Source organism: Carassius carassius, chromosome 30 (assembly GCF_963082965.1).
Source record: "Carassius carassius chromosome 30, fCarCar2.1, whole genome shotgun sequence".
NCBI classification, from domain to species: domain Eukaryota; kingdom Metazoa; phylum Chordata; class Actinopteri; order Cypriniformes; family Cyprinidae; genus Carassius; species Carassius carassius.
Window position 1 is genome coordinate 14,435,146 of NC_081784.1, and position 24,648 is coordinate 14,459,793.

Sequence of the window (24,648 nt, forward strand, 5' to 3'; positions counted from 1 at the left end):
GTCTGCTTTCACAGGTCTGACAGTGGTGGTCCGGGATCCATTGAGCTGTCTGAAAAAGCACGGCATGGTAGGGGTTCCATAAGCACTTTCTGTACCCCACCCTCATCAAGCACCTTTATACCCACCACAGACGCCAGGAGTCTCACAGACCCCCTCACATCCACACCCACCCTCACTACGTTGCCCCCAATCAACAAGAAAACCAAAGGTCTCATTGACGGGCTTTCCAAATTTTTCACGCCATCACCCTTGGGTCGCCGGTTGCACAGTGGGACGTCAGGCTCCTCGAATCAGCACAGGCAGAGGAAACGGGGCTATCGGAAATGCCATGCCAGCATGACGACGCCAGGTGTGAGGTTAAATGCCCCGTCTAGTGTTCTCCTTACCCCGTCCCCTTCACAAGGACACAGCCCCATCTCGCTGAACCCCGCCCAGTCATCCTCACCCTCCTCCGCCCACTCCCCCCACAGCTCCTCCTCCCAGTCTAGCGGCCCGTCCCTCAGTAGTCTCCCAGGCAACAACCAGCTAAAGGGACTCTTTGATGGACTGTCTCACATCTTTACCACTCAGGGACAGTCCCGGCAAAAGGGACTCCCCAGTTACGCACCGCCCAAGCGAGCACGCCGCAGCCAGGACATTTCCACCTCACCCAAAATGTCCCTGCAGCTTCAAGGAAAGAAGTCTGTCAAGGGTTTCGGTAGTAAATTAGCAACCCTATCCGGTTCAGCCTCAGGATGGGCACCCAAGCGGGGCCGGCCGTTTAAGTCAGCACTCCATTTCAAACGAACTCCCTTCTTGAGAAAGCACAAGCTGCTAGGCAGGATTAGGTTTAAGGCCTCCCCAAAGAGGGAGAACACCACACCAGGGAAGGGCAGATTGGCAGACGGAAGAGTAAAACCAGACCCAAACTATGGTAAGCACAGGGGCCTAAACCTCCAAACGAACAACTGGCTTTTTCATCTTCAACCGTTTTAATCATCTTCCTTATTTCGAAGCCAAATAACATGGATTTTTGTTTTTCAACTAATACTGCATATCTGCATTTTTGGTTGTAACCTTTTTCTTCAGTATTTTTTTTATTAATTCTGAAGCCACTAAAGCCTTAGATTTCTGCTCTCTGCTCACGTCCTCATGCTGCTCACACCTGCCTCTCAAACCAAAGTTATTAATGCTTTTTCCCTTTAGTAACAAGCGCTTTAATGTAAAGTGTTTGCATTTCAAATGACCCTTGCTCCTGGTTTGGTTCCCTCTCAACCTCTGCACAAATGGAGTATTTGTTTAGAGGTCACTGTTGCCTAGAAACAAACTGTGATTAGAGGTTTGAGGTTAGTGTGTTGGCCAGCAATGTTGATATGAGCCTTTCCTATCAGCCTTCCTTTTCCATGACAGTAGTGATTTGCATGCTAGCAGTTGTGATTTTGAATGCCGTGTTATCAAGTCTAAGGTTAGTGCTTGTTTGTATTAGCTTTGGGTTTTGTTGTGTCAGCATCTTTTCAGTTCTTTTGTACTATATTCTGCAAATATTGACTCTTAAAGGGCTTTTCTATGACCTCTCACAGCCTTTAATGCCAAGAGATGCTCAAGAAGAGAACCGCATGAAGGAAGGATGACTTTACTCAATGACCATGTGGCTGAAGAGGATCTGAAATTGTTCAGACACATCAAGGAGATCACAGCAAAGGTGAGGGGAGTAAACCACCCGTCGTCAACAGAAGAGGTTTAAGAGCTCACTGCAGTTTTTCACCTAAATAAAAGCTTGATAGTTCAAGAAATTAAGACCTAAATATTGCTAAATAATATAAAATAATGATATTTTTCTTAAATTTGCAATAGTATTATTTCATTTTGTTTACTGATTTTATTTGTATTACTATTATTCAACCTATATTGTGCTACCCTATTAACTGGTCTCCCAGTCTGGTCTTTGGCTGGTTTTAGAGAGGTTCTGTGTATTTTTCCTACCGGGATTCCATCTTAAGTCACATTAGACCAGCAAAACAACCTAGGCTCAATTAGGTGGGTTTAGTTAGAGCATTAATTCGGTTTCTAACTTATAATTTATTTCAAAAACAGAAAACTGGTGGCGATCAAGGACAATCCCCTCCTTTGATTGAGTTTGGGCAATGTGAAATACAAACTTGGTATTCCTCACCATACCCTCCAGAATACTCGAGGTAAGTTTAAAATTAACAAGTTTTTTCCCCTGCAGTTTTAAAAATGTTTGCCAGATACAGGCTTAAGCAAATGTGAACTAGTATGTGATTTAGAGTTTCTCCCTGCTTTTGTAACTTATGCCACATTTTTCGTTATAATTAACTGCTGCTCACCTTCTCAGATTACCGAAGCTTTATCTCTGCGAGTTCTGCTTAAAGTATGTGAAAAGCCAGGACATTCTGCAGAGGCATTCAAAGAAATGTGGGTGGTTTCACCCTCCAGCTAATGAGATCTACAGGAAGGATAACCTCTCTGTGTTTGAGGTCAGTTCATGCTCTTAAGTCTTGCACAAGGGGCACATGCACATCTTCATCCGCATCCTAATTCATCATCTGCATTTGCAATTAAAACAAGAGGGGGTTATGTCCAGAGATTAAAGGCTATGAAGTGCGAAGCTTGTTGAAAGACACATCTCAGAACTGGATTTATGTGGATTAATCATGTCAGATTAAGCCAATTCTTCAAGGACTCTGTATCTTGTTTGTCTAGTGAACAGGAAATGCATCAAAAACCTAGCAGTCCTCCCAATAGTGTTTTAAGTCCATTCATTGCACTCCGTTTAGGAGTTGTGAACTTCACATGTGCTCCACTAGCAGGAGCTGCCCTTGTATGGCCTACCTGGATTTTTAATTGTTTTCTTTTTTGTCCTCTTTGCCCAGGTTGATGGAAATGTCAGCAAAATTTTCTGCCAAAACCTTTGTTTGCTTGCGAAACTTTTTCTGGACCACAAGACATTGTATTACGATGTGGAGCCTTTTCTCTTCTATGTTCTAACACAGAATGATGAGAAGGGTTGTCATCTTGTTGGATACTTCTCAAAGGTATTGCAACATTTAAATAGATGCAATATGAATTATATATGTAATCCTATGACAGTGAAGTACAGTAAAAGTAACAGTGGGTTTTCTAGTGGGCTGCTGAAGATTTTCTTGTATGGTGCCTGTTTTGGATCTGAACCTTTTTTTGAAAAGTTTAAAGGGTTTTGTGTGGTTGTTTGGTTCAGTTCAGGACAATGACAGGTGCAGTGAATTGCATGCGTTGACATTGTGCTGACACACTATCTTTCTCTCCTAAAGGAAAAGCTTTGCCAGCAGAAGTACAATGTCTCCTGCATAATGATCATGCCTCAGTACCAAAGGCAAGGATTTGGGAGGTTCCTCATTGATTTCAGTAAGTTATTTGTTAACTGGTTTGGAAGTTAAGAAATGTGAGCATAAGATTGTTTGCATCATGAAAGGATGCTTCTGGACTTTGCACGAAAGCAAAAAGAGGATCTGTTCAGACTTAGACAGTCATGATGGAAAGAAAAGTGTACTTGGTTTGTATATCTTTTTATATACTGTTGAATGTACTACATGATATCATTTGTTTGCTTGTGAATGTTTTGATTTGCTCTCTGTGTAGAATCGGCATACTTTAATGCAAAAGTCTTGGAAAAAAGTATAAGAAATAATCTAAATGACTTTGCTTAGCGCAGGATTAGCTCGAACTTTAACCAATAATTGCATAATTTGATATGTAAATTAATAACTCTTACGAGTCAGTGTACAACTTAAATTACACTTATATTTGTGTGTGTGTATCGGTACTTGGACTGGTTTGTAATTGTCTTCTCTATTTTTATCCATTAATAAAATACTGTACTGTAATACTGTTTTAATGTAACACTGACATCACAATAACTGAGGCAAGTCTTTAGCCATTAGAATCAAAACTATAATTGTTAAATTTCTTACAAGTAACACCAATTTTGTTTTTTAAAATATAATTTAATCCAAGCTTGTGAAATGTTCCTCAAAACCTTGAGAAGCTGCATAGAACCATCACTACTTGTCGTCATAAATTGTGATTGAGTTGTTTTGTTTTGTCTGAGTGACACTCGATCCTGATCTGACAACAATACTCATAAACAATCGTTTCTCATCTCCTCTCTTTGTGTCTTTTTCTGTCTTTCCAGGTTACTTACTTTCCAGGCTAGAGGGCCAGGCTGGCTCCCCAGAGAAGCCTCTATCAGATCTGGGTCGTCTGTCCTACTTGGCTTATTGGAAAAGTGTCATATTGGAGTACCTGCACAACCACCCAGATAAGAGTGTCAGCATCAGGGGAATGAGCCGAGCCACGGGCATGTGTCCACATGACATCGCTACCGCACTTCAGCAGCTCAACATGATTGATTTCCAGGATGGCAGGTGGGTTTGACTGTGGTGGTATCTGTCAATCTCACATGCTTTCAGTGTACTGCGTCATCTCTGAAGACATTATTACATTTAAATATATTTAAATAAAGCCACAATTATATAAATTTTTGCATGTGCATCAATACTGAATTACAGTTTCGCCTACTTGTTGCACAAAAACAGTTTTTAGTATTATGTTATGTTTTTAAAATGATATGTTTGTCTAGGTTTATAATCATCCGGAGACATCAGCTAATTGAGGAGCACATGGATAGACTGAGAATGAAGCCACGGCTTCATGAGGTTGACCCTGACTGCCTGAGCTGGACACCAGTTTCAGTCTGCAGAAGCCCACTAGGGGAGCTGAAGAGGGCTATAGCACAGGTAGGCTTAAAGGTCTATTCACTATTTGATCAGGGACTGAACACAACTGATTTTAGGGAACCCAGTTTTTATTTGTTTGTCTGTCCAAATACAGAGTGCTCTAATACTTAAAGCCAAACTATCAAGGATTTTTCTTGTTAAATTTCCCATTAGAAATGAATTATTGAGCCAGTACAAATAAATCGATAAGTGAAATCTGGTTAAAACCACATTTTTGTTTTACCCTGCAGTCGCTATGGTAATCTTTTAATAATGATTTATATTCAGAGCTTTCAAGTTTGATTTGACAGAAAATCAGGCTTCTCTCATTCTTCTTTCTATTGACTTTGTCCACAGACAAAGAAAAAATCTATGGCAGTGTACTACTTGATGTACTATGATGTACTACTTGCTCAGATTACTTATTTTTTAATACATATCTTGTAAGACTTTCTACTCACTATCAGTGCTCTTGGTGTAGCTAATCACGTTACGTTGTTGTGGTAATCAACCTAATAAACCTATATTGTTTCTAATGTCAAAAAAAAAAAACAGAAGTACGCACTGTGCATTAATAATGTTGCTTAATCCATAGACAATGAATCCTCTGCAACAAGCTTTATATAAATATACAACAAACATCTAGGTGGTTTTCTTGACGCATACAGAGGCTTGATCAGTTCATTCCACAGGTTGACTTGAAGTCCACTTTACAATTACAGTCTCTCATCAAATCACTGTTTTGTCTGTATTATTAATGTTTGCAGATATTGCAGTGGAAACAGCAGATTTTGTTAAATGCCCCTTTATTGTTTCCTTTTGGCCTCTGACACAACCTGACTCTCTTTGCATAATGCTGAACTCGACTCTTGTTGGTTAGATGATCAAAGGCTGCTCTGGTGGCTGTCTAAAAGCAAAGCTTATGTTTTTAAATTAAAACCTATTCAATAGGCAGATCATGGTGATCACTCATTCCTTACTTGGCTCTGCATTATTAGCTAAAAGATGATGCCTGCATGAAAAGTGAGCTAAATTTATCCCACCATTTGCCTTTCAGGGGTTCAGGGTGAGTTCACAGAGATAGCTGAAAGCACTTTCAACAGTAGCCCAGCTTCCTGAGCGACCTAAATCAAAGCCCTGTATTATTAATGCCTCTGAATATCCCATGAAATGTAATCTTCCACAGCCGCTTAAAAATAAATGTTGCTGAAATCAACGGCTAATCAAGAGACAATCTCTGCACTGCAGGGGCGCTGCGAAAGCAAAATGGATAACTGAGATGTTATTTGTCTGCTTGGCTTCAGCCTGTACAGAGTGACTCAAACAAGCACATGTTTGTGTTTTTGTGGCGTAACAGGCAGACCGTCGTGCGGGGTGTAGTGCGTCAACCAGGAATTTGACAATGGGGATGGGCTACAGTAGCACAAGACCTCCACTAACCAAATGCAAGAACTTCAGCAGAAGTTACTCAGACCCACTGTTTGCCAACAGTGCTGGGAAAGATTTCAAAGTGAGTGAAGAAAGCAGTGATGATGATGATGATGATGAAGACGACAATGGTGAAGACAGTGCAATGAAATCCCAGTCTGGGCAGGGGCTCAAGCGAAAGGTAAAGATCAGAATCTTCTAGTTCTCTTTGCATCAACAATTGTTCACATTGAATTTCCTTCATCATTTGGGAGGCGTATTTAGTTGGATGGAAAAAGATCCAAAACTATCCATTTGCCAGAAATTTCTATCAGTCCTTAAGTCCATAATTATAAGTAATATTGCTTTCATGATTTGTGTGGGAGATCTTGGTTCTGTATCACCAAGTAATACTGCAGATTATTTGCACTGGGGTACTGCTATCCCAGAAAGCCTGGGGGAGAATATGTTGTGCGGAACTTGCGGTCAGCTTGATTCTGCACACACTCATTTGGGGTTTTGGGCAGGCTAAGCTTTCCAAATGAATGGCCTGTGGTTTAGGCACTGAGGTCTAAATGATGGGCTTTTGCATTTAGATCTTGAAGCAACCCATTCACAATGGAGCCACATTTCCCTATGTTTAGCATCACCCTTGACTATCTGTCTCCTCCAAACCTCTGCTTTTTGGATTAAAGGGCATATGGGACAATTTGACAAAAAAGTGGCAGTTGTTAAGTCTAACAGTCTTGGACATCTCACTGTATTTATTCCATTCTCAAGCGTACATTAGTCAGTTCTCTGTTTAGTGAATAGCCCCCTTAAATTTGTTTGTTTGTTTTCTTAGCGTGCACCAACTCTGCGACGGAAGAGAGGGCGAAGGAGAACACGAATCAACAGCAGTGTCACAACCGAGACCATCTCAGAGAGAACAGAGGTGTTAGACGAGCCATTCGAAAACTCTGATGTGGAAAGCCCTCTGCCACAGCCCAGCAGGAGGGGTGGCAGCGAGGATGAGGAAGAGGAAAAGAGCCAGAGATTACACATGCGTCGGCCTGGAAGACCAAGGAGATATGAAGATGACAATCACTCCAATCAATCTAAAGAAGGAGGGAATGTGGAAGGTAAAACCATAAATGTTAATATTTACAACATACTCCTTTGTTGCATATTTGAAAGAGAAGGTAACATGGGACATATTTTTTGGTGTTTCTGAAGCAGTGAAAAAGGACAATCCTCGACCTCTAAAACGGAAGAAAGGCTGGCCCAAAGGTGTCAAACGAGGCCCTCCTAAATGGAGACTAAAGGAACGCAAAATGGGCTTTAAGCTCAACCTCTACACACCTCCTGAGACGCCAATGGTCACAGTGGAGCAGGAGCAAGAGGAGGAGCAGGATGCCAGCCCTGCTTCTTTCTCAGGACCATGCAAGTCCATTAGAGATCCCAGACCAGAGGACCCAGAGCTGGACCCCTGCGATTCAGAGCCCCACAGCCCTGAGCCATCTGAGTCTCACAAAGTAAATGAGAAAGGGTCATCAGACAAATCTGACTCTGTGGAAAATTCACCCTGTGGTGACAAGACCAGTGAGATAAAATCAGGTCCAATAAATGATGCTGAAGAGTCCTCTCAAAATACAGAGGAAGTCAAAGACCTGAAGCCAGAGGGTGAAGCAGAAGGCAGGGTTGGTAAGGGCTCAGGTAAACGAGATGAAGAAGAGGATGAAGACGAAGAGCCAGAACCATCTCATGTAGATGATCATGATGCGGATGATGAAGATGACAGCCATGAGCAGAGAATAGACAACCTGGTGCCACTACCAGAAAGAGACCTTATGGAAGACCCAGAGCCAGTTCCAACTCCTAGTAACAACAATAAAAATCCTGAATTGCAGCCGAGTCCTGTGGACCCACCGCCTCATTGCTTAGAGGAGCTTGGAACTGAAAGCAATCTCTTGAGCTTGGACGTGCATCAGGGTGACACTGTGGACTCTGATCATCCTCCAGACTCAGAAACAGAGGAAGAGGATAACAGTCAGAGGCCTGAAGAAAAGCATATGGGCCCGTTGACCCCGGCAATAAAAGAGGACCATAACATTTGCCCTGAGCTTGACATGGAGACTGCCCAAGCAGTGCAGTCTCTGACTCAAGAGTCTGAGCAGGAGAGGCACTTTCAGGATTGTGTGGAAACTCAGGAGGCCTGCCACAGCCTACAGCGGTATGTTCATGTTGAGCAGAGCCCTCAGATGACTCCCGTGGATGACTGCCAGCAGTCTGATCACAGCAGTCCTCTGTCTTCGGTCCATTCTCACCCGAGCCAATCTGTACGATCAGTCAACAGTCCAGCAGTGTCCATTTTAGAAAGTGGTTACACACAGATCAGTCCTGATCAGGGCACTGTCTCAGTGCACTCGCTTCATAACAACATGGAGACTAGTCCAATTATGGATGTGCCCTCTGTGTCAGACCATTCTCAGCAGGTGGTGGACAGTGGCTTCAGTGACCTAGGTAGCATTGAGAGCACCACCGAGAATTATGAAAATCCCAGTAGTTACGACTCAACACTGGGTAACAGCATTTGTGGCACGGGAGCAGGAGCGGGCGCCTCCTCTCAGAGCAGCTGTTCCTATGGCAACCTCTCCTCCGGTGGCAGCCACAGTCAGAGCAGCTGTGCTGTGTCCCAGCAGATGGCCGGTCCTGTAGTGAACAATACTGGCTCTTGCAGCATGCTCCAGCAAGCCAGCATGAGCTCCCCTCAGGGATGCAGTGTGAAATCTCCGCAAGGCTGTGTGCCGGAGAGGCAGCCCAGCCATCCACACGGCCATGGGCACGGGCATAGCCACAGTCACCACCACAGCCATCACCAGCACCATCCGCACCATCAACATCACCAACACCCACAACACCAGTACCAGCAGCCTCTGTCGCACTGCTCCATGCCGCCCAGTTTCCCTTCACCCATGCAGCTGCCTGACATCCCAGAATCCAACAATCCCTCCAGCAACTTGGGCCTGTATGACCGAATGGGCCAGGGAGAGTATGGAGGTGGACACTATGGTCAGCACTCAGCTACGTTCAGCCTGCATAAGCTACAACAGCTCACGAATACTCTCATGGACCACTCTTTGCCCTTCAGCCATTCTGCCTCACACACCATCTCATCCTATGCAAACAACAACGGATCATTGTCCACACAACTCGGTCCTCACAATCCCGCGCTGGTGTCACTGACGCAACCTGGTGGAGGTCCTCAGTCACAGGCTACTGTGACTCCTCCCTCCAACATGACACCACCGCCCATGATGCTGCAGCGCAACATGGCTACACCCAACATGAACATGGCCCAGTCTCAGAGACTGCAAACGCAAATGGCCCCCAAGAATCACCACCACCACCACCCCGTGTCCATCCGCTCCAAATCGGCCCCTCTGCAGCCCCACCACCAGCAGCAGATGTACGCTAGGGGTCCTCAGACTGTAGCCATGCAGGCTCCTGGGCGGACGCTGGCTATGCCGCCGCGGATGAACATGGGAGTAAATCTCATGCCCGCCCCGGCTTACAATGTCAACTCGATGAACGTGAACGTCAATATGGCGATGAACACTTACAGAGTGACACAGCCCATGATGAACGGAGGCTACCATGGCAATCCTACCTATATGAATCAATCTCCACAGTACTCTATGCAGATGGGCATGATGGGTACTCAGCCTTACCCACAGCAGCCCATGCAGGCTCCTCCTCATGGCAATATGATGTACAGCCCAGCAGGTCATCATGGTTATGTGAACACTGGCATGTCCAAACAACCCTTAAACGGGCCTTATATGAGACGATAATCAGCGACCTGAAAGTGAAGGGTCATGATGTTGCAAAGTCAGCTAGTTGACTATTTAGTTATTTAGTTTGTTCTTATTTTCATAATCAATGTTCGCTTTTATGGATCTTTCTAAAAGAACCAGCACTTGGTAAGAATGCAAAAAAGTTTAGTTTATTGGCTAAATTTTAGCTTTTTTCCCCTGTTTATGGGAAGCCTTACAGCATAAGATTTAAAATGTAACATTTATGTAAGCGTAAATCTCCCCCGAACTGCATTGCAGTTGAATGGAGGTTACATTTTCTTTAAGTTGGAACCTGCATTATGGAACCTTTAAATGTGCCTGCAATGTATGTTTTTGGACAAAAGAGCCTTTTCAATGTACCTTTAGCAATCGCAAGGTTATAAATGTAAGTCTGTACTCATGCCTTCCTATTATTTAAATTATTGTAAATCTACTTTTATATTTTTTTAAATGTAAGGTTATACTTAGCATGCTATAATGTCTTTGTTAGTGACAGTGCATCAAAGTAGTACTGTACAGTGTTGTGCTTAATAGAAAGCAATTTTATATTAAATGTATGGCCTTGGTTAGGTTTGCCTCATATGGAAGGACAAATTAAACTCTATTTTTGTTGATTCTAATACTGTAAAGATTTGAAAACATTGTCATGTTTGGCTTGGAAGATTCTATTGCTAATTGTGTATAATTTGTTACTTTATAACAAGTTTCTTTACCTGAGGCAGCTTTCTGTTTTTATACAATTTAAAGCAATTTCTGTCACAATAGCAAAGAACAGTCAACGTCAGTATTTGTACATGTAGAAATCTAAATCAAAGGCGGAGGGTAAACGAAAACATTTCAAATGGGGCAGAGTTGCAAAATTATTATGAGTGTCAATTTACTCCAAAGTTGGTCTTTTATGAAATGCCTTTAAACTTTCATTCCATCTGTAGATTTTTTTTTTTTATCTTTATAAAACATCTGATTTATATTTTACTGAAATGTAGAGCAGTAGCCTTGTTGATATACAAAACAGATGGCATGTAAAAAGGTAAATTGTATCTGTGTCTGTTTGTATAGCTTATTTTGTAGCCTTTGTACCTGTACAGAATGGCAGTTTGACGTAAGAGGGATATCCTGATTGTACTAATTAACAGAGCAACAGTCCTGTATTTATGAGTTACCTTTTTAGTCGGTCACTTAAATGCTGTACATTTTAGCAGAAAATAAATTATGATGAGCCACTGACAGACTTTAAAGTGTGTATGGGCTCCGTTTTCATCTCCTGCTCATTGTGACTCATATTTCTTTCTTGAAAGGATCTGTTAAAGCCAACAGATTTTCAAATGTATTCTTATGGTTGGAAGCAATCTTGTAGAGTGCAAGGACTACTGAATAGAGAAACGAATGCTTCTCTCTGTAGATGGATTGATCAATTTAGCTGGAAATCACTAACATGTATCTAATGAAACAACGCAACTGTCTTTGCATTAAAAATGAACAAGTCCTCGAGTACAAACATTCAATATTTGAGCTTGACATAGTGTTCTAGAGCCAAAGTAAGTACCTCTTTATTATTTAGACCATTTTATCCGGCTGTACAAACATTACAAATCATTAATTACACCCCAGAAAGTATCTGGCTATGTGTCTGAAAGAAATTGCTGCATATTTCCTTATGCTTAATCAATAAACTAACCATTCCTTAAATCTTGAACTAACTGACTTCAAGTCAAATGTCCTAAAAACTAAAGAACAGCAATTAAATGATTTTTAGGATAATCCAATTGAATTTGAGGTCTCCTTCCATTTTCCATTGGGTTACAGTATCCACACACAAAAGAATGCATCTCAGACACTGATATTAGTGCTGACAGTGCTAATAATCCATCAACAGAGCATCAGTTCTGCTTTTTGGGCCTCTCATTTAAATTCTATAGAGCTCACTTGATTGAGTCCTTGAATACCTGTTACTTCCCTCTTATCTAAAGAGATTTAACATGCTCTGTCTCTCTCTTTACTTACTTTCTGCTTTGCTGAGTGCATGGTCAATAAATGGAGCTCCAGGGTAGAGAAACTCTGAGAGGTTTAATGTAGCTAAGTCTTTTGTCTCCACTCCAGTCCATAGTAATCAATGTTCAAGCCTAGGTAGCATTAGCAACGTTATTCCATTTCCCCTCTGCTGCGATAAAACTGATGGCAATCTAGAGCTGTCTAACATCGAACCAGATACTTCAACCTCCCCAACTTAAACGTTTTACATAATCTATTTGACATAAGTGTTGCTAATAGCTTTAATATCTTTTTTTCTAATTTAGACATTGACCAGATCTATCTATATTCGCCTGGCCATACCTGCAGCTGAAATGCTCATGTACAGTCACTTTCTTTATAGGCCATCTACGTCTTTATTTCCTGTTGCTTAACATGTATTATTATGCCTTGGAGAGGAAGGAAAAAAGAACATGCAACATTTGTGTATGTTATAGTTTTAAAACATTATCACTGAGAGTATGCATGATTACACTAAAATATGACAAGTTGAAATGCTCTGTCAAAACAGATGTCAATTTTCTGTAGATTGTGCATTTTATAAGCTAGTATGTTGAAACCTGGCTTTCTATATTTAGGGGCTGATTTACAGGCCCTGTATTGCCTGTGATCTGAACAATTGCTCTTCTCTCTTCAAAACATTCAAAAGATTGGATTTCCAAAATATACCACTTAGTATATCAGTGATTGTGTGTGTAAAATTGAAAAAAAAATATTACATTTGTCCCCATTATGGTCTGGTACTTGCCTCCAATATTAACAGCCTGGGGTGGTCCGTTTGTACCGAGCAGACGCTGCATGTTTGCTTGGCCCAGAATAGCTTGCACATTTGAAATGATATTTTTAGCGTATTGATCTATGAGTTGTGACCTTAGCAAAATGCAGCGCAGGAGCTGATGAGGGGAGTGGCGCATTTGCGACCCCCGGCTATAGACACAAATGCAGCACCATGTATTCGGTCCAAAATACTGTTTCCAACAATGATAATAAATCAGCTTACTAGAATGATTTCTGAAGGATCAAGTGGCACTTAAGACTGAAGTAATGATGCTGAAAATTCAGTTTTGCATCACAGAAATAAAATATATGTATCCAAAAGTTTCACACACACCCACACACACACACATATTTGAGCCCCTGCCCCTGAGGAACTATCTGCATCTCCCTGCTGTGGATCACTTTCTGCGTTCACACTGATAGTCCCCTCACAGCTGCTTGTTTGCATGAAGTTGAGCCTGTGTTGCCAATGCTCGCTGTCATGATTTCATGAGAAATTGGGTGTCCATCATCCGTTAGTTATTATTTACACTAAGTACACACAAATTACATTAAAATATGCATATAGTTACTATATAGTGCATACTAAAATTTGACTGTAATTTCTTGTTCTTAATAAACTTGAATAATTAAACATCATTCATTGTAATAAGTGAAATTACATAATTACATTAAAGATAGTTGTGAATACATGCAGGGTAAGTACAAATGTATATCAATTAAGCTAATCAGGCTTATCGAGTAACTGTAGTAAGCTAACTAAAACAGACATTAATTGTCATAAATGGTATTTCTAGGAGAAAGTTGTTTTTTTAAGAAACATTATTTATATTTGTGACACTATATTGACACAACAAAAAAAGATATTTGCTGTGATCTCCCTCATATGTCTGTAGAAGTTAACCCTGTTCAAATGTATTTAGAACATTCCAAAACCAGAAATGTGAAAATGGTCCCTCACTGTGAGTATAAACCCTTGTTATGAACAGAAAGCTTGTTTGTATATCTCTGTGCAGCATGCTAGTTCCTGCTCAAACTTTTTATCAATAAGACACCCCTCAAACATGCCCCATAGCCTTGAGGGGTGGAATATCACATCATTATGCAAATATGAAAAAAAAAATCATGTTCTCATCTCATCACAGATCGTGCTTGTGTTGTCATGTTTGTGGTTCGTGACAGATACAAGGGAGGAAGATGGCAGCTTCAGTCAAAGGCCAGTGAATCTGACTTTTGTCCCAGAGGAGATGGTACAGCCTGGGCCCAATTCCACCAGCCAATTATTCCCTCCTTACACTGCCTGCTGCGAGCCCTCCTACAGGCAGCTGTCCTTCCTAGCGCCCAGTGACTACATTTGACAAAAATAGGAAATCTCTGTAGAGCTGTGCTTGTAATTTAATCCAAAAGGTGTTTCTTTTTTGAACCGAGTTTAACACAGTCTCTGTAATGCGAGCTTGGCTGCTGCAAATGGAATGGTAATTGCTTTTCGCTTCCCAGATATGTGAAAAGGACACATGAATCATCTCCGGAGAGGGATGGTTTTCAAAACCATCAGCACTGGATGTTTTTTTCTCCACTCCTCTCATACTCAGTCACCCCCATCACTCACCTTGACAGGGAAGTCATTAAGTTGGTGATGTTGAATTCCTTTTACTGTTTTGTCAGGTTCACTTATTTCTTCAACCTTGAAATCTTTTTTTTTTTTCCACAAAAGCAGCTGTTATTACTGTGAGACGAGGTCTTAATTTTCATGAATTTCAAATCATTCCAGCACGTTCCAAAAAAAAATAAAAAATTAATCTAGCTACATTTCCGTTAGACATTGTTTTATATACTCCTTTAAAGTATGTTATAGCATATGTGTGAAATGTAGAAAATGTAAAGAAATATGTGCTCAGTATGTGGAGAGTGACGTTCATTCTTCATGCCTGAGACAGCAGCACAATGATCTTCTAAATATTTATAGCTTCTCTCTGTTGAAACAGCATTACAGCCACACTACATTACAGCAGATCATCTTCCATGAAAGTTGATTCATAATTTGATATGGAGCTGAATGCTGCATACATAAAATAATTAAAAGATCTTACCAACCCCAAACTTTTGAGCATTTTTCTTTTGTTCACATTAAAAGGGTGTCACCAAAATGTCATCACTATTACTTTCTCATATCACTCCAGACTTATATGACTTTCTAAAAAAAAAAAAAAAAAAAAAAAAAAAAAAATATATATATATAGGCCTATATATAAAATATATCTCCTGTACACTTTTTCTAGTATCATAAAAGGCATCCATATGACTACATTTGTCTTGTGAAGGAATTTTGACCATTCAAACAGGTTTGGAACAATATGAACACGAGTAAATGACAGAACCTTCATTTTTGAGTGAATTATCTCTTTAAATTGTTATCCAAAGTTCTCAGCTGCTCTAGAAAGCCTGAGTTGGGACAGATGTCCCTGTTCAGCCTGAAAGCATTGATGGCGTCCATGAGAGTGAGGTTCTCGCACATCATGAGGAAGGCCAGGACCAAGGCTCCGGAGCGACCGACTCCCATTGCACAGTGAACCAGCACTTTGCCTGTCGCACACAAATAACCTCCTAACTCATTCAGCATCTCTGACACTGGTTACCATTTACATATTTCACTTATTAAAATGACTGTATTGCCGCTGACTTTGCACTGTTACATTTATTCTTTTGCTCGGCTAATTTTAATTTCTATGCAATCACTGACAAAATTAGTCAGAAAAAGGTCAAGGAAGTCAGACTTGCCATTTTGAGTGAGTGCTGCTTTAATGAAGGATGCAGTGGAGCAGAAATACTGGCTCAAATCAAACTGTGGGTGATCTGAAGCCTCCACTCCACAGTAACCTATTCTCATGTCTGAGTAGAACTGGGCACCCGTGTTGATGCGATGTGGCCCGTCGGCACAGTTTACAACATGAGTGATCCCCAGATCAGCGAGGAGTCCTTTATCACGAGCCATTGACCTGAAATGAGTGGCTGTTTAACACGTCTTTGTGTTTTTAATTAGGCCTACATCATTTACATACACAGAATAAACTGCAGACACAGGCACCTATAGTTTAAGGCTGTGACTGTTCAGTACTTACTCATCTCCCATGTACAGACCGGGCCAGATAAGACTGACAGGTCCGAAAGTCTGTCTGTTTGTCAGCAGCAGACTCCGCAGATCTGATATAGATGGCGCCTCATACACTGCCTGCATTTGAGAGGCCAATGGTTTGTCTTTAGGAGCTTTCCTGTCAAAAAAAAAGAGTTAGAAATCTCTGGAATCAGTGATAGCCTTATATTCTGTTAATTCAATGCATGTGTTCTGAGTAGAATGACCAGTGCACATTTTCATGGGATAGGGATTTATTTCCATTGTCAACAAGAAAAGATATATTTCAGATGGAACAATGTCACATTTTTGGTCTGTTCCACTGGACAGAGAAAATTAAATTCTTTTATCACGTTGTTTGGTCATCAATTTCATTAAAAAAAAAAAATGTGGGTTACAATACAGTGGATTTGACCAGAAACCATAAATAAGTTGAAGCATATGATACCCATTAGAAACTCACTACAGGGGACCTACCCTTTAGTCATGTAGCCATGAATGGCTCTTCTCATCTTCCCATAATAAAAAGCAAGCCACAACGTTTCATTTCCCTCCAGAAAAAAAACTTAACAAACACGCTTGCTGAAATATAACTCATCTGAAAGAAATTTAAAAACCTGTCATTTATTTTGAGACCCTGCTGCCCTTTGGAGGTTATTTACTATTTATGGGGAAACCCTTCAGTTTTGCTTTTTGATACCCACTTTGCCATTGCACTACAATGGATATAAGCAAATAAGATCTGGCCCAATAGAACTGGGTCAAGGCCATGGGGAAGGAGGCCCTTAAGGGATGAGCGCTTGAAATGGGATTCATCACATTGTTACCAAGCTTTCAGTTACAATTTGTAAGCTTCCAGTTTTTTCTTCCTTTCTCGGACGAGGCTCATGTCAAGATGTCGAAGCTGGTTGAGAAACCCAGGATTAGGACAGATGTCCCTGTGTTGCCGTACAGCTTTAATGGCCTCCATTAGTGTAAGATCCTCACAGATCATGAGGAAGGCCAACACCAGGGTGGCAGAGCGGCTCACTCCCATCAGACAATGGACAAATACTCTTCCTGAAGAGCAGAACAGAATCATTGCATGATATTTTTACAGTACAAATGCCTCTTTTTAGTATAAGCTATAGCCAAAAGAATGCTTCAGTGCCATTAGACATGATGTTTTTTAAGGTCATACTGTTCAGACTTGATCTCAGGTCATGTCAGTTTTATCATCTAGGGTTAGTTTTATTTAATTTAATGAATTTTAATAAACATTCACATAATGAAAAGGGAGAGTGATAGGTAATTGTTTCTAAATTAGCCAATGTACAAAAATAAATAAAAGAGCTAAAAATTTAAAAAGACACTTCTTATTAAATAGTATTTAATGATTTGTAGGTCACATACCTGTACAGTTAATTACATTTGTCATTTCTGAATACAACTACAACTTTGTTGTGAAATGGAAATAAAAATAGAGGAACATGGAAGCATGCCATTTTTTTAATTAAAAAGGGCCATGTCCGTTGGGTTGTAGCAGTCGTAGTGCACGACTTGGGTGGGAAAATAAAGCATTCCCCAGGGGGAATTTTTTATATTGTACGTAGTTATAGACTTGCCAGTGATATGGTATTGAATATTGCATTAAGAATGTCCATGAGAACGTTTCCTCCAATTTATCTCACCGTTTTTCGACAACGCTGCTCGTATAAACCTTGCTGTGGGATAGAAAAACACACTTATGATGAATTCTGTGGAATCATCAGCCTCCACTCCATAGTAATAAATATCCATGTCTCTGTAAAAGCGGGCTCCAGTGTTGACATGAGGGGGTCCACTAGCAGCATTCACAATGTGTGTGATCCTCATATTATACAACATTGACTTGTCCTCGTGCCGCAACCCTGAGAAAACACAAACGCAGCGAACATCCGTAGTTCTGTACATTTTCATTCAATTTCCATTTGAACAGAAAACATAATACATACTCATTGCCAATGTACACATTAGGCCACACTTGGTTGACATGTCCAGTGGGCCGTCTGTCAGCCAACAGGAAGTTCTGCATTTCGACAACGGATGGTGTTTCATAGGCACACAGCTCCTTGAGAGACATCCTGGCCCAAAAATATTTTAAAAGTACATTTTTTATTTAAAAATTGCAGTAAGGATTTGGATATTATCACGTTGGCTGACAAGCGGTTCAGATGCATTCTCCAGTAGCGCATCAAACTAGCTGAGCCCACCTGAGGCCATTGCTCATGAAATCTTCTTGTTGCTAAGAGGCTGAGAGCACATTGACACTCCACTTCAGCTCTTAACATCATTCAAATGAATACTGAGGGCTTTTTATGGCATATCATTCCACTAAGGATTTCTTGACTTGTTGTGGCAAATGTGTTTACAGCTCAGGTGTGGCAAAGAAAATGTGCGAAGCCAGAGCCGTGAGTGATTTAGTGAGGTTAGCTTCCATAATAGCTCTCCAAAACACCAAAATGCTACTTTCTAAAAGCCTCTAAAATCTCCTCTCCTTTTGTGAACTTACATTTAGCAGCCGGTGGCCCTTTTTTTCCCTTGTTCTCAGATTGCCTGCTCTTCTCTCCTTGGTCAGGGACGTTGTCGACAGCCAGTCCGCAGATATGTCTCTGGAGGCTGTTTCTTTTTTTAAATGGTGTATAATTATAAACCTCCCTGGATACAAAGATCTCTTCCAGGTCTTAGTGGGCGGTCAGGTTTGCTTTTAGAAGACTGTCTTTCCCTAGACAATGATCTTTTGAGCATGTTCTGCACATATTGTGTATGTCTTGGATGGACTCCCAATATTGTAAATCACTCTTGCAGTGCAGACGATGGTAAAGGTGGGTCATCAGTGGCTTTCATTGCATGCATCTTTATCATGAGTCATTGTGCAGGGAAATACACATAATCTCACGAGGCCTCGCCAGCTGCTAGGTTAAACACTCTTGAAATCCAGATGTTCCTTTCATTTGCCTTGAGGGCGAGTCTTTGATAAACGGTGAGATCTTTGCACATGCAAGTGCAGTGACATGTTCCTAATTGGAGCGTGTCAGATACCCCTCTCAAAGCTCCGCTGTCTTCTTTGCACTCCAGCTGAAAGTGTTTAGTTAGTGCTCAAATGCTTCGGTAAATTAGGCTATGTGTAAAACAGGAAAAGACTTAACTAAGAGTTGTTCTTTCCATGCCGGTTAAATAAGCTTTGAGCCCCGTAGTAATTATGGTTTTATGAAGCTAATAAAAAGGAATTAATGGCCTGGGTGTGAAAGCCACATACACCTGTTCCTCCTCAAGAGGTGTTTATTACTTACTATTATCGAAACCTCATACTGTATCACAAAAACACATAGTATGTTTCATGGATTTTAATACACTTTTCTGTCCTTGTCCTGGTGAATCAAATAATACACTGAAGTGCATTACAGTGAGTAATCTTGGCTTTCTTTAATATTTATTTGGAAAAGCAGTGTATGTCATTTGTATTGAGTGGTCCAAATTTGCCAATTTCAAAATACTGTGGTTGATCCGGTTTTTAAAGTCATGGAGACTTCTGGAATTCAAAGTAAATTGTCATACAATGACATGCACTCTACTATTTAAAAGTTTTAAAGGAAGGATGCATTCAGTTGATCGTAAGTGACCACAAAGACTTATAATGTCAAAGTTTTCATTTAAAATAACATTTTATCAGCCTAATATCAAATAATATTAGACAACACAACTGTTTTCAACATTGATAATAATAAAAAATGTTTCTTGAGCACCAAATCAGTATATGAGAATGATTTCTGAAAGATCATGTGACACTAACGAATGACATCATAGGACTAAATTACATTGTAAAATGTATTAAAATGTTTTTATTAAATTGGTGTTGTTGTAATACCATTTTTGATTTAAAAAATGCAGATGTTTGTAATAGTATTTTTTTATTAAAAAAATGCAGTTTTGTCAAGCATAACAGACATTTAAATAGTTCAATTTATGTATTTAGCTATGCTTTACTATTGCAGTTTCTTTAAAGCAGTTTGTTTTAGCCAAAACTTATGCTGCTGCTAGGCTGATTTGTTTGTTTGTTGTTTTTATCCATGATATCTTAGGCTTGACAGTCTTCCCTGAGAAAACACTGACACAATGTCATCATGTACAGATGCATCTGCTTTCCAGAGCACTTGTGTGACACTAATGTGGTCATCAACGTCACCCCCTCTGTGCCTCTGGTTTTTCCACAGTCAGATCTGGAGATGACTTGGCTTAGATGAAAATATATACACACACTTTGGCATAGCTGCTCACATCTGTTCACTTTTCTCTTCTCAACTGCTTTCATGATTTATCATCGTTCAGTGTATGCCAAGCAGCTAATCAGAAAGCAAAGTAGTGTTTTAATTGAATGTTCTCTGAAAGCAATGTGTTTCCGGGGACTGGTGTTTGTCCTGCTTCCTCTGACTGCACAGCTGCAGGTCACGCTGTCAGGGTGACGACAGGAAGAGCCAGTCCAGGGGAATTACTTGTTTCCTCATGGTTTTTGTGGGTTAATGCTGTTAGAGTTTTGGTAGGTCGTGTTATGGGGGCCTTCAAGTACATCTGCATGAAGAAATGTCATTGACGATGTCATTTTCTTTGAATGTGGTTGAACTTAAAAGAAGACCGTGTTAATGTAGCATATGCAGGATGGAAGGATACACAGCATAAAAAAACAGCACGATTTTAATTAATCTAATTACACTGTTGGAAGAACACCTTGTTTGCTAACATTTCATGGCACAGCACTGCTCCCTGCTGGAAACGGTCAGAAGCACAAGGGAAAATGAAGCAAAACTACAGAAATAATATCGTACTCCATCTAGACAGGGTCATTTACAGTTTATATATGACACTTGCATTAAGTTATATTATTTGCAGTGGGAGGAGCATGTCACTTTTATCTATCTGAAAGCGAGATAAATCAATAGAAATATATTACATACCATAAAACTTTTAATTGTAGAAATTGGATTTAGTTTGTTCACAACTATTATGAGAATACAAGTATAAAAAAAAGAACTTTCACATTTATTTTATTTGAACACATACATATGAATAATCAGAAGTATACAGTACATTTAACAAAACTGTGCAAGTGTGCATTTATTCACCACAAAATATCCTCCAATAATACAAAGGAACTTCTGTGAATCAACAAGCTGAATGAAATATATTATTCTGCTATTGAAACAAAAAGGTGCAGTAAAATCACAACAGCGAATGCTGCTCAGTCATTTAAACAAGGCTTTTAGGATCGAGTCAACAGAAGAGTGTTGTGCTTGGCCTGCAAATTTCTCCAAATGCGGCTGCCAAAAGCAATGTAAAAGCTAATACTGCTCACAGTGTGGGTTTTCTCTGCAGCTGAATAATAAACCATAATTCAATAATTTAATACTGCTTAATTTGGCATTCTACGCTGAATACTGACTCCACTGTTAAATATTATTGTAGCATGTGGCACTTGTTTGCCTTCGTTCATATAGCTGCAACTTTAATATAAACATTCTCATTTACTTTATTTACACTACATTGAACATCATAGTCGCCCATGTTAATATAAAGATGAAAACATTTCACGTCAGTTAAGTTAAACATTTCTTAAGTCAATATTTAAAGCTTTCATTCAATATTAAAGTGTTTTATAGGTAAATTCTTAAACTATTTAATAAAATTATAAATGTATGGAAAAGTACAAAGATGGCCAATACATACACTAAACTTGTATATATATATATATATATATATATATATATATTTATATATATACACACACACTCACCGGCCACTTTTATTAGTTACACCTGTTCAATTGTTTGGTAAAACAAATTGCTAATCACATGGCAGCAACTTATTGCATTTAGGCATCTAGATGTGGTGAAAATGTTTAAAACCGTTCAAGTTCAAACCGAGCATCAGAATGGGGTAGAAAGGGGATTTAATTGACTTTGAACGTGGAAAGGTTGTTGGTGTCAGACGGTTGGTCTGAGTATTTCAAAAACTGCTGATCTAATGGGATTTTCACACACAAACATCTCTAGGGTTTCTAAAGAGAAAATATCCAGTGAGCGGCAGTTGTGGAGTACAGTGTACCCATCCTCTGATGGCTACTTCCAGCAGAATAATGCACCATATCCCAAAGCTCAAATCATCTCAGACTGGTTTCTTGAACATGACAATGAGTTCACTTTCCTCAAATGGCTTCCACAGTCACCAGATCTCAATCCAATAGAGCAGCTTTGGGATGTGGAGGACGGCTCCACATCCATGATGCAAATCTCCCATTCCTCCACAAATCTGCAGCAACTACGTGATGCTATCATGTTAATACAGACCAAACTCTCTGAGGAATCCTTCCAACACCTTGTTGAATCTATTTCATGAAGAATTAAGGCAGTTTAAGGCAAAAGGGGGTCCAACCCGGTACTAGCAAGGTGTACCTAATAAAGTGGCCTGTGTGGGTGTATATATATATATATATATATATATATCATAAGTAATGTAAACAAACCTCCTAACCCTTTAGTTATATAAAATAAATGCATGTGCATTTGTGTGTCAATGACAAATGTTTTTCTGTCAGAGAATAGGACACAGCATTCGCTTTCTCTGTAGCTGTATGTCCAAATCCAAGAGAAGGCTCAAAAAGTTCCTGTTAGGATAGACTGCTCGTCGCAGTACAACCGTTTGGATGGCAGTGTGGAGAGTTAGACGCTGATGCAGCATAAGGTATGCTAGAACCAGAGTGGTAGAACGACTCATTCCCATGATGCAATGAACAAGCACTTTTCCTATGGATAAAAAGGCACGGTAACTGTCAGAAGCTGTTAATATTGAACCATTTCATTTTTCTGAAATATGGATTTCTCCATTATAATTCATTTTCTTAGAGTATTAACAACAGAATGTTTCTTTTCTTTTTTTCAAAATAATGTAAAAAAAAAAAAATAAATAAAAAACATTTGTTGCATAACACAACAATTTTAGTACAAAACCTGTAAACTGATGGTTTTGTTGTCATATGGGTTAGTTTTGTAAAAATACTTATTGACTATTAATACGAATCAGAGTAGTAGTTTCAGAGTGGACTTCAGAATACTCCCCATGCATAGATTCCCATTTGTATTTTAGCATTAAATTAATATCACTGACTGTGGTCACTTACCATTCTTCTTCCTCAAGGCTTTGTGGATGAAATCAGCAGCCGGTTTAAAGTACACACTCAGATCAAATGATGAAGAGTCTTCTGCTGGGATGCCATAATACACAATTGTATTGCCATAATAACTCTGGTCCCCAATGCTGCCTTGCTTGGAATGGGCAGCATTTAAGACATGAGTGATACCCATTTTCATCAAAGCATTTCTGTTTTGAGCAATAGCCCTATAGAAAAGTGAAAGATGTGTTATGTAATGTAACAGGGCAACCACTATGACAGTCATTAAAAGTGATTTAACTCCAGGATCAAGTTCACTAGATGGAGTGTATGATTGATTCTCAAACAACTAAGTTACTTTGGTAGAACAGCTTATTTTAAAATAACAATAATGTAATAAAAGTACAAACCACACAGACATTGCTCGCGTGCTATTAAACTTTACAGAAGCGTCATTTGCATACGCTACAACACCACATGATCAGATGCTATGTAGTAATACGTACACGTTTCCGATGTACAAGTTCGGCCAGACCTCGTCGACTGGATTCAGATCAAGTTTACATGTGTCCAGAATATTCTCTAACTCTTTGATATCCAGGAGTAGGTGTTTATTTTTCTGAGCTGCCATTCTTCTGACCCAGATCAGCCGTTGAAGACGTGTTTCTGCTGTTTTCGCGAGGTTTCAGTACACATAGGCACGTCGTGATCCACACAAACAGGTGCTCTTTGTCAGACTCTGTTCGGTCACTAGACACAGCTGGGTCGTACTATGTTTACCTCCTCCAAGGGGCGCCTGTTGACTCAGAAAGTCAATAACATCAAGAACACGTTTTTCTTAATGGGAATATTTTTACGCGAAAAATGTAAAATATACAATCCCAATTCATGGTATCAGACAGTAAATTCAAATACATCACAACATTACTATTATTAAATAAAATGTCTGAGCCAGTAATCACAAATTACTCTTAATTAATTAGATATGACAAGCGAGTGATGTGTTCGTCATCGTCATCGGGTTTACCATAAACAATAACATCGAAACCTTTAATAACTGATAGCCTACTGTAGCTAAAGCGCTCACATTTGTTCCTTATTATTTACAGACTTACACACAAGCGTATTTTTAGATGTATTTGATGTTAATTTCCGTTCTAGTGTAGTCCATTTCTGTGGTAGGACACTGTGGTCTGTTCCACAAATCAAGTTTGGAGATGATTCATCCGATGACGAGAGAACAGGACAATAAGAGACAATTGTGTTGCTGAACATCAGTGAACATTTGGAGTATTGTACTACAAAGTGGAACAAAGAGGGAAACAGAGTAACATTGTTTGCTGATCAGCTTGGTTTGAATACATTAGCATAGGCCTACTTTAGTTCAGTTTAAGATTCAAATCCTTGCAAGATTAAATTCCTTAACCTTTTTCGGACAATTTCAGTTTTGATAACTGACATAAAACATAGAAAGACTTTAAGGTTTAATTGCCCGATGTTGTGAGGTATTCAGTAGTTAAATATTGTTTTGGA

The 24,648-nt window shown here is 39.8% G+C and overlaps 3 protein-coding genes across 5 annotated transcripts in view; 1 reads left to right on the top strand and 2 right to left on the bottom strand.

Moving 5' to 3' along the window:
- Nucleotides 1–11,264, top strand: part of LOC132110696 (histone acetyltransferase KAT6B-like) — a 32,668-nt gene extending 21,404 nt beyond the window's left edge. Inside the window, exons 6-16 of one of the 2 annotated variants that reach the window (XM_059517527.1) lie at nucleotides 15–913; nucleotides 1,560–1,681; nucleotides 2,074–2,174; nucleotides 2,336–2,477; nucleotides 2,874–3,035; nucleotides 3,291–3,384; nucleotides 4,172–4,403; nucleotides 4,619–4,775; nucleotides 6,112–6,363; nucleotides 7,006–7,282; nucleotides 7,380–11,264. In XM_059517527.1, coding sequence (XP_059373510.1) covers nucleotides 15–913; nucleotides 1,560–1,681; nucleotides 2,074–2,174; nucleotides 2,336–2,477; nucleotides 2,874–3,035; nucleotides 3,291–3,384; nucleotides 4,172–4,403; nucleotides 4,619–4,775; nucleotides 6,112–6,363; nucleotides 7,006–7,282; nucleotides 7,380–9,994 — 5,053 coding nt within the window. In that variant the 3' untranslated portion in view covers nucleotides 9,995–11,264. Of the gene's footprint in view, nucleotides 1–14; nucleotides 914–1,559; nucleotides 1,682–2,073; nucleotides 2,175–2,335; nucleotides 2,478–2,873; nucleotides 3,036–3,290; nucleotides 3,385–4,171; nucleotides 4,404–4,618; nucleotides 4,776–6,111; nucleotides 6,364–7,005; nucleotides 7,283–7,376 lie in introns of both variants that reach the window. The other variant, XM_059517526.1, reaches the window with a different exon arrangement.
- A 3,894-nt stretch (nucleotides 11,265–15,158) lies between these two features.
- Nucleotides 15,159–18,574, bottom strand: LOC132110697 (dual specificity protein phosphatase 13-like). Of its 2 annotated transcripts, XM_059517528.1 has the most exons (8): nucleotides 18,466–18,551; nucleotides 18,167–18,302; nucleotides 17,893–18,037; nucleotides 17,606–17,807; nucleotides 16,778–16,994; nucleotides 15,925–16,074; nucleotides 15,584–15,801; nucleotides 15,159–15,388 (listed from the first exon to the last, which is right to left on the bottom strand). In XM_059517528.1, exons 2-8 carry the CDS (start codon nucleotides 18,181–18,183, stop codon nucleotides 15,201–15,203), a joined length of 1,137 nt encoding a protein of 378 aa, XP_059373511.1. In that variant the 5' UTR covers nucleotides 18,184–18,302; nucleotides 18,466–18,551; the 3' UTR covers nucleotides 15,159–15,200. The 2 variants fall into 2 exon arrangements, with proteins under 2 accessions (XP_059373511.1, XP_059373512.1); XM_059517529.1 differs by lacking the exon at nucleotides 18,167–18,302 and having other exon boundaries at nucleotides 18,466–18,574.
- A 3,883-nt stretch (nucleotides 18,575–22,457) lies between these two features.
- Nucleotides 22,458–23,806, bottom strand: LOC132110698 (dual specificity protein phosphatase 13-like). The gene is made up of 3 exons (XM_059517530.1): nucleotides 23,622–23,806; nucleotides 23,125–23,342; nucleotides 22,458–22,750 (listed from the first exon to the last, which is right to left on the bottom strand). The coding sequence occupies exons 1-3, from the start codon at nucleotides 23,744–23,746 to the stop codon at nucleotides 22,539–22,541; spliced, it is 555 nt and encodes a 184-aa protein (XP_059373513.1). The 5' UTR covers nucleotides 23,747–23,806; the 3' UTR covers nucleotides 22,458–22,538.
- Nucleotides 23,807–24,648: the final 842 nt, after the last annotated feature.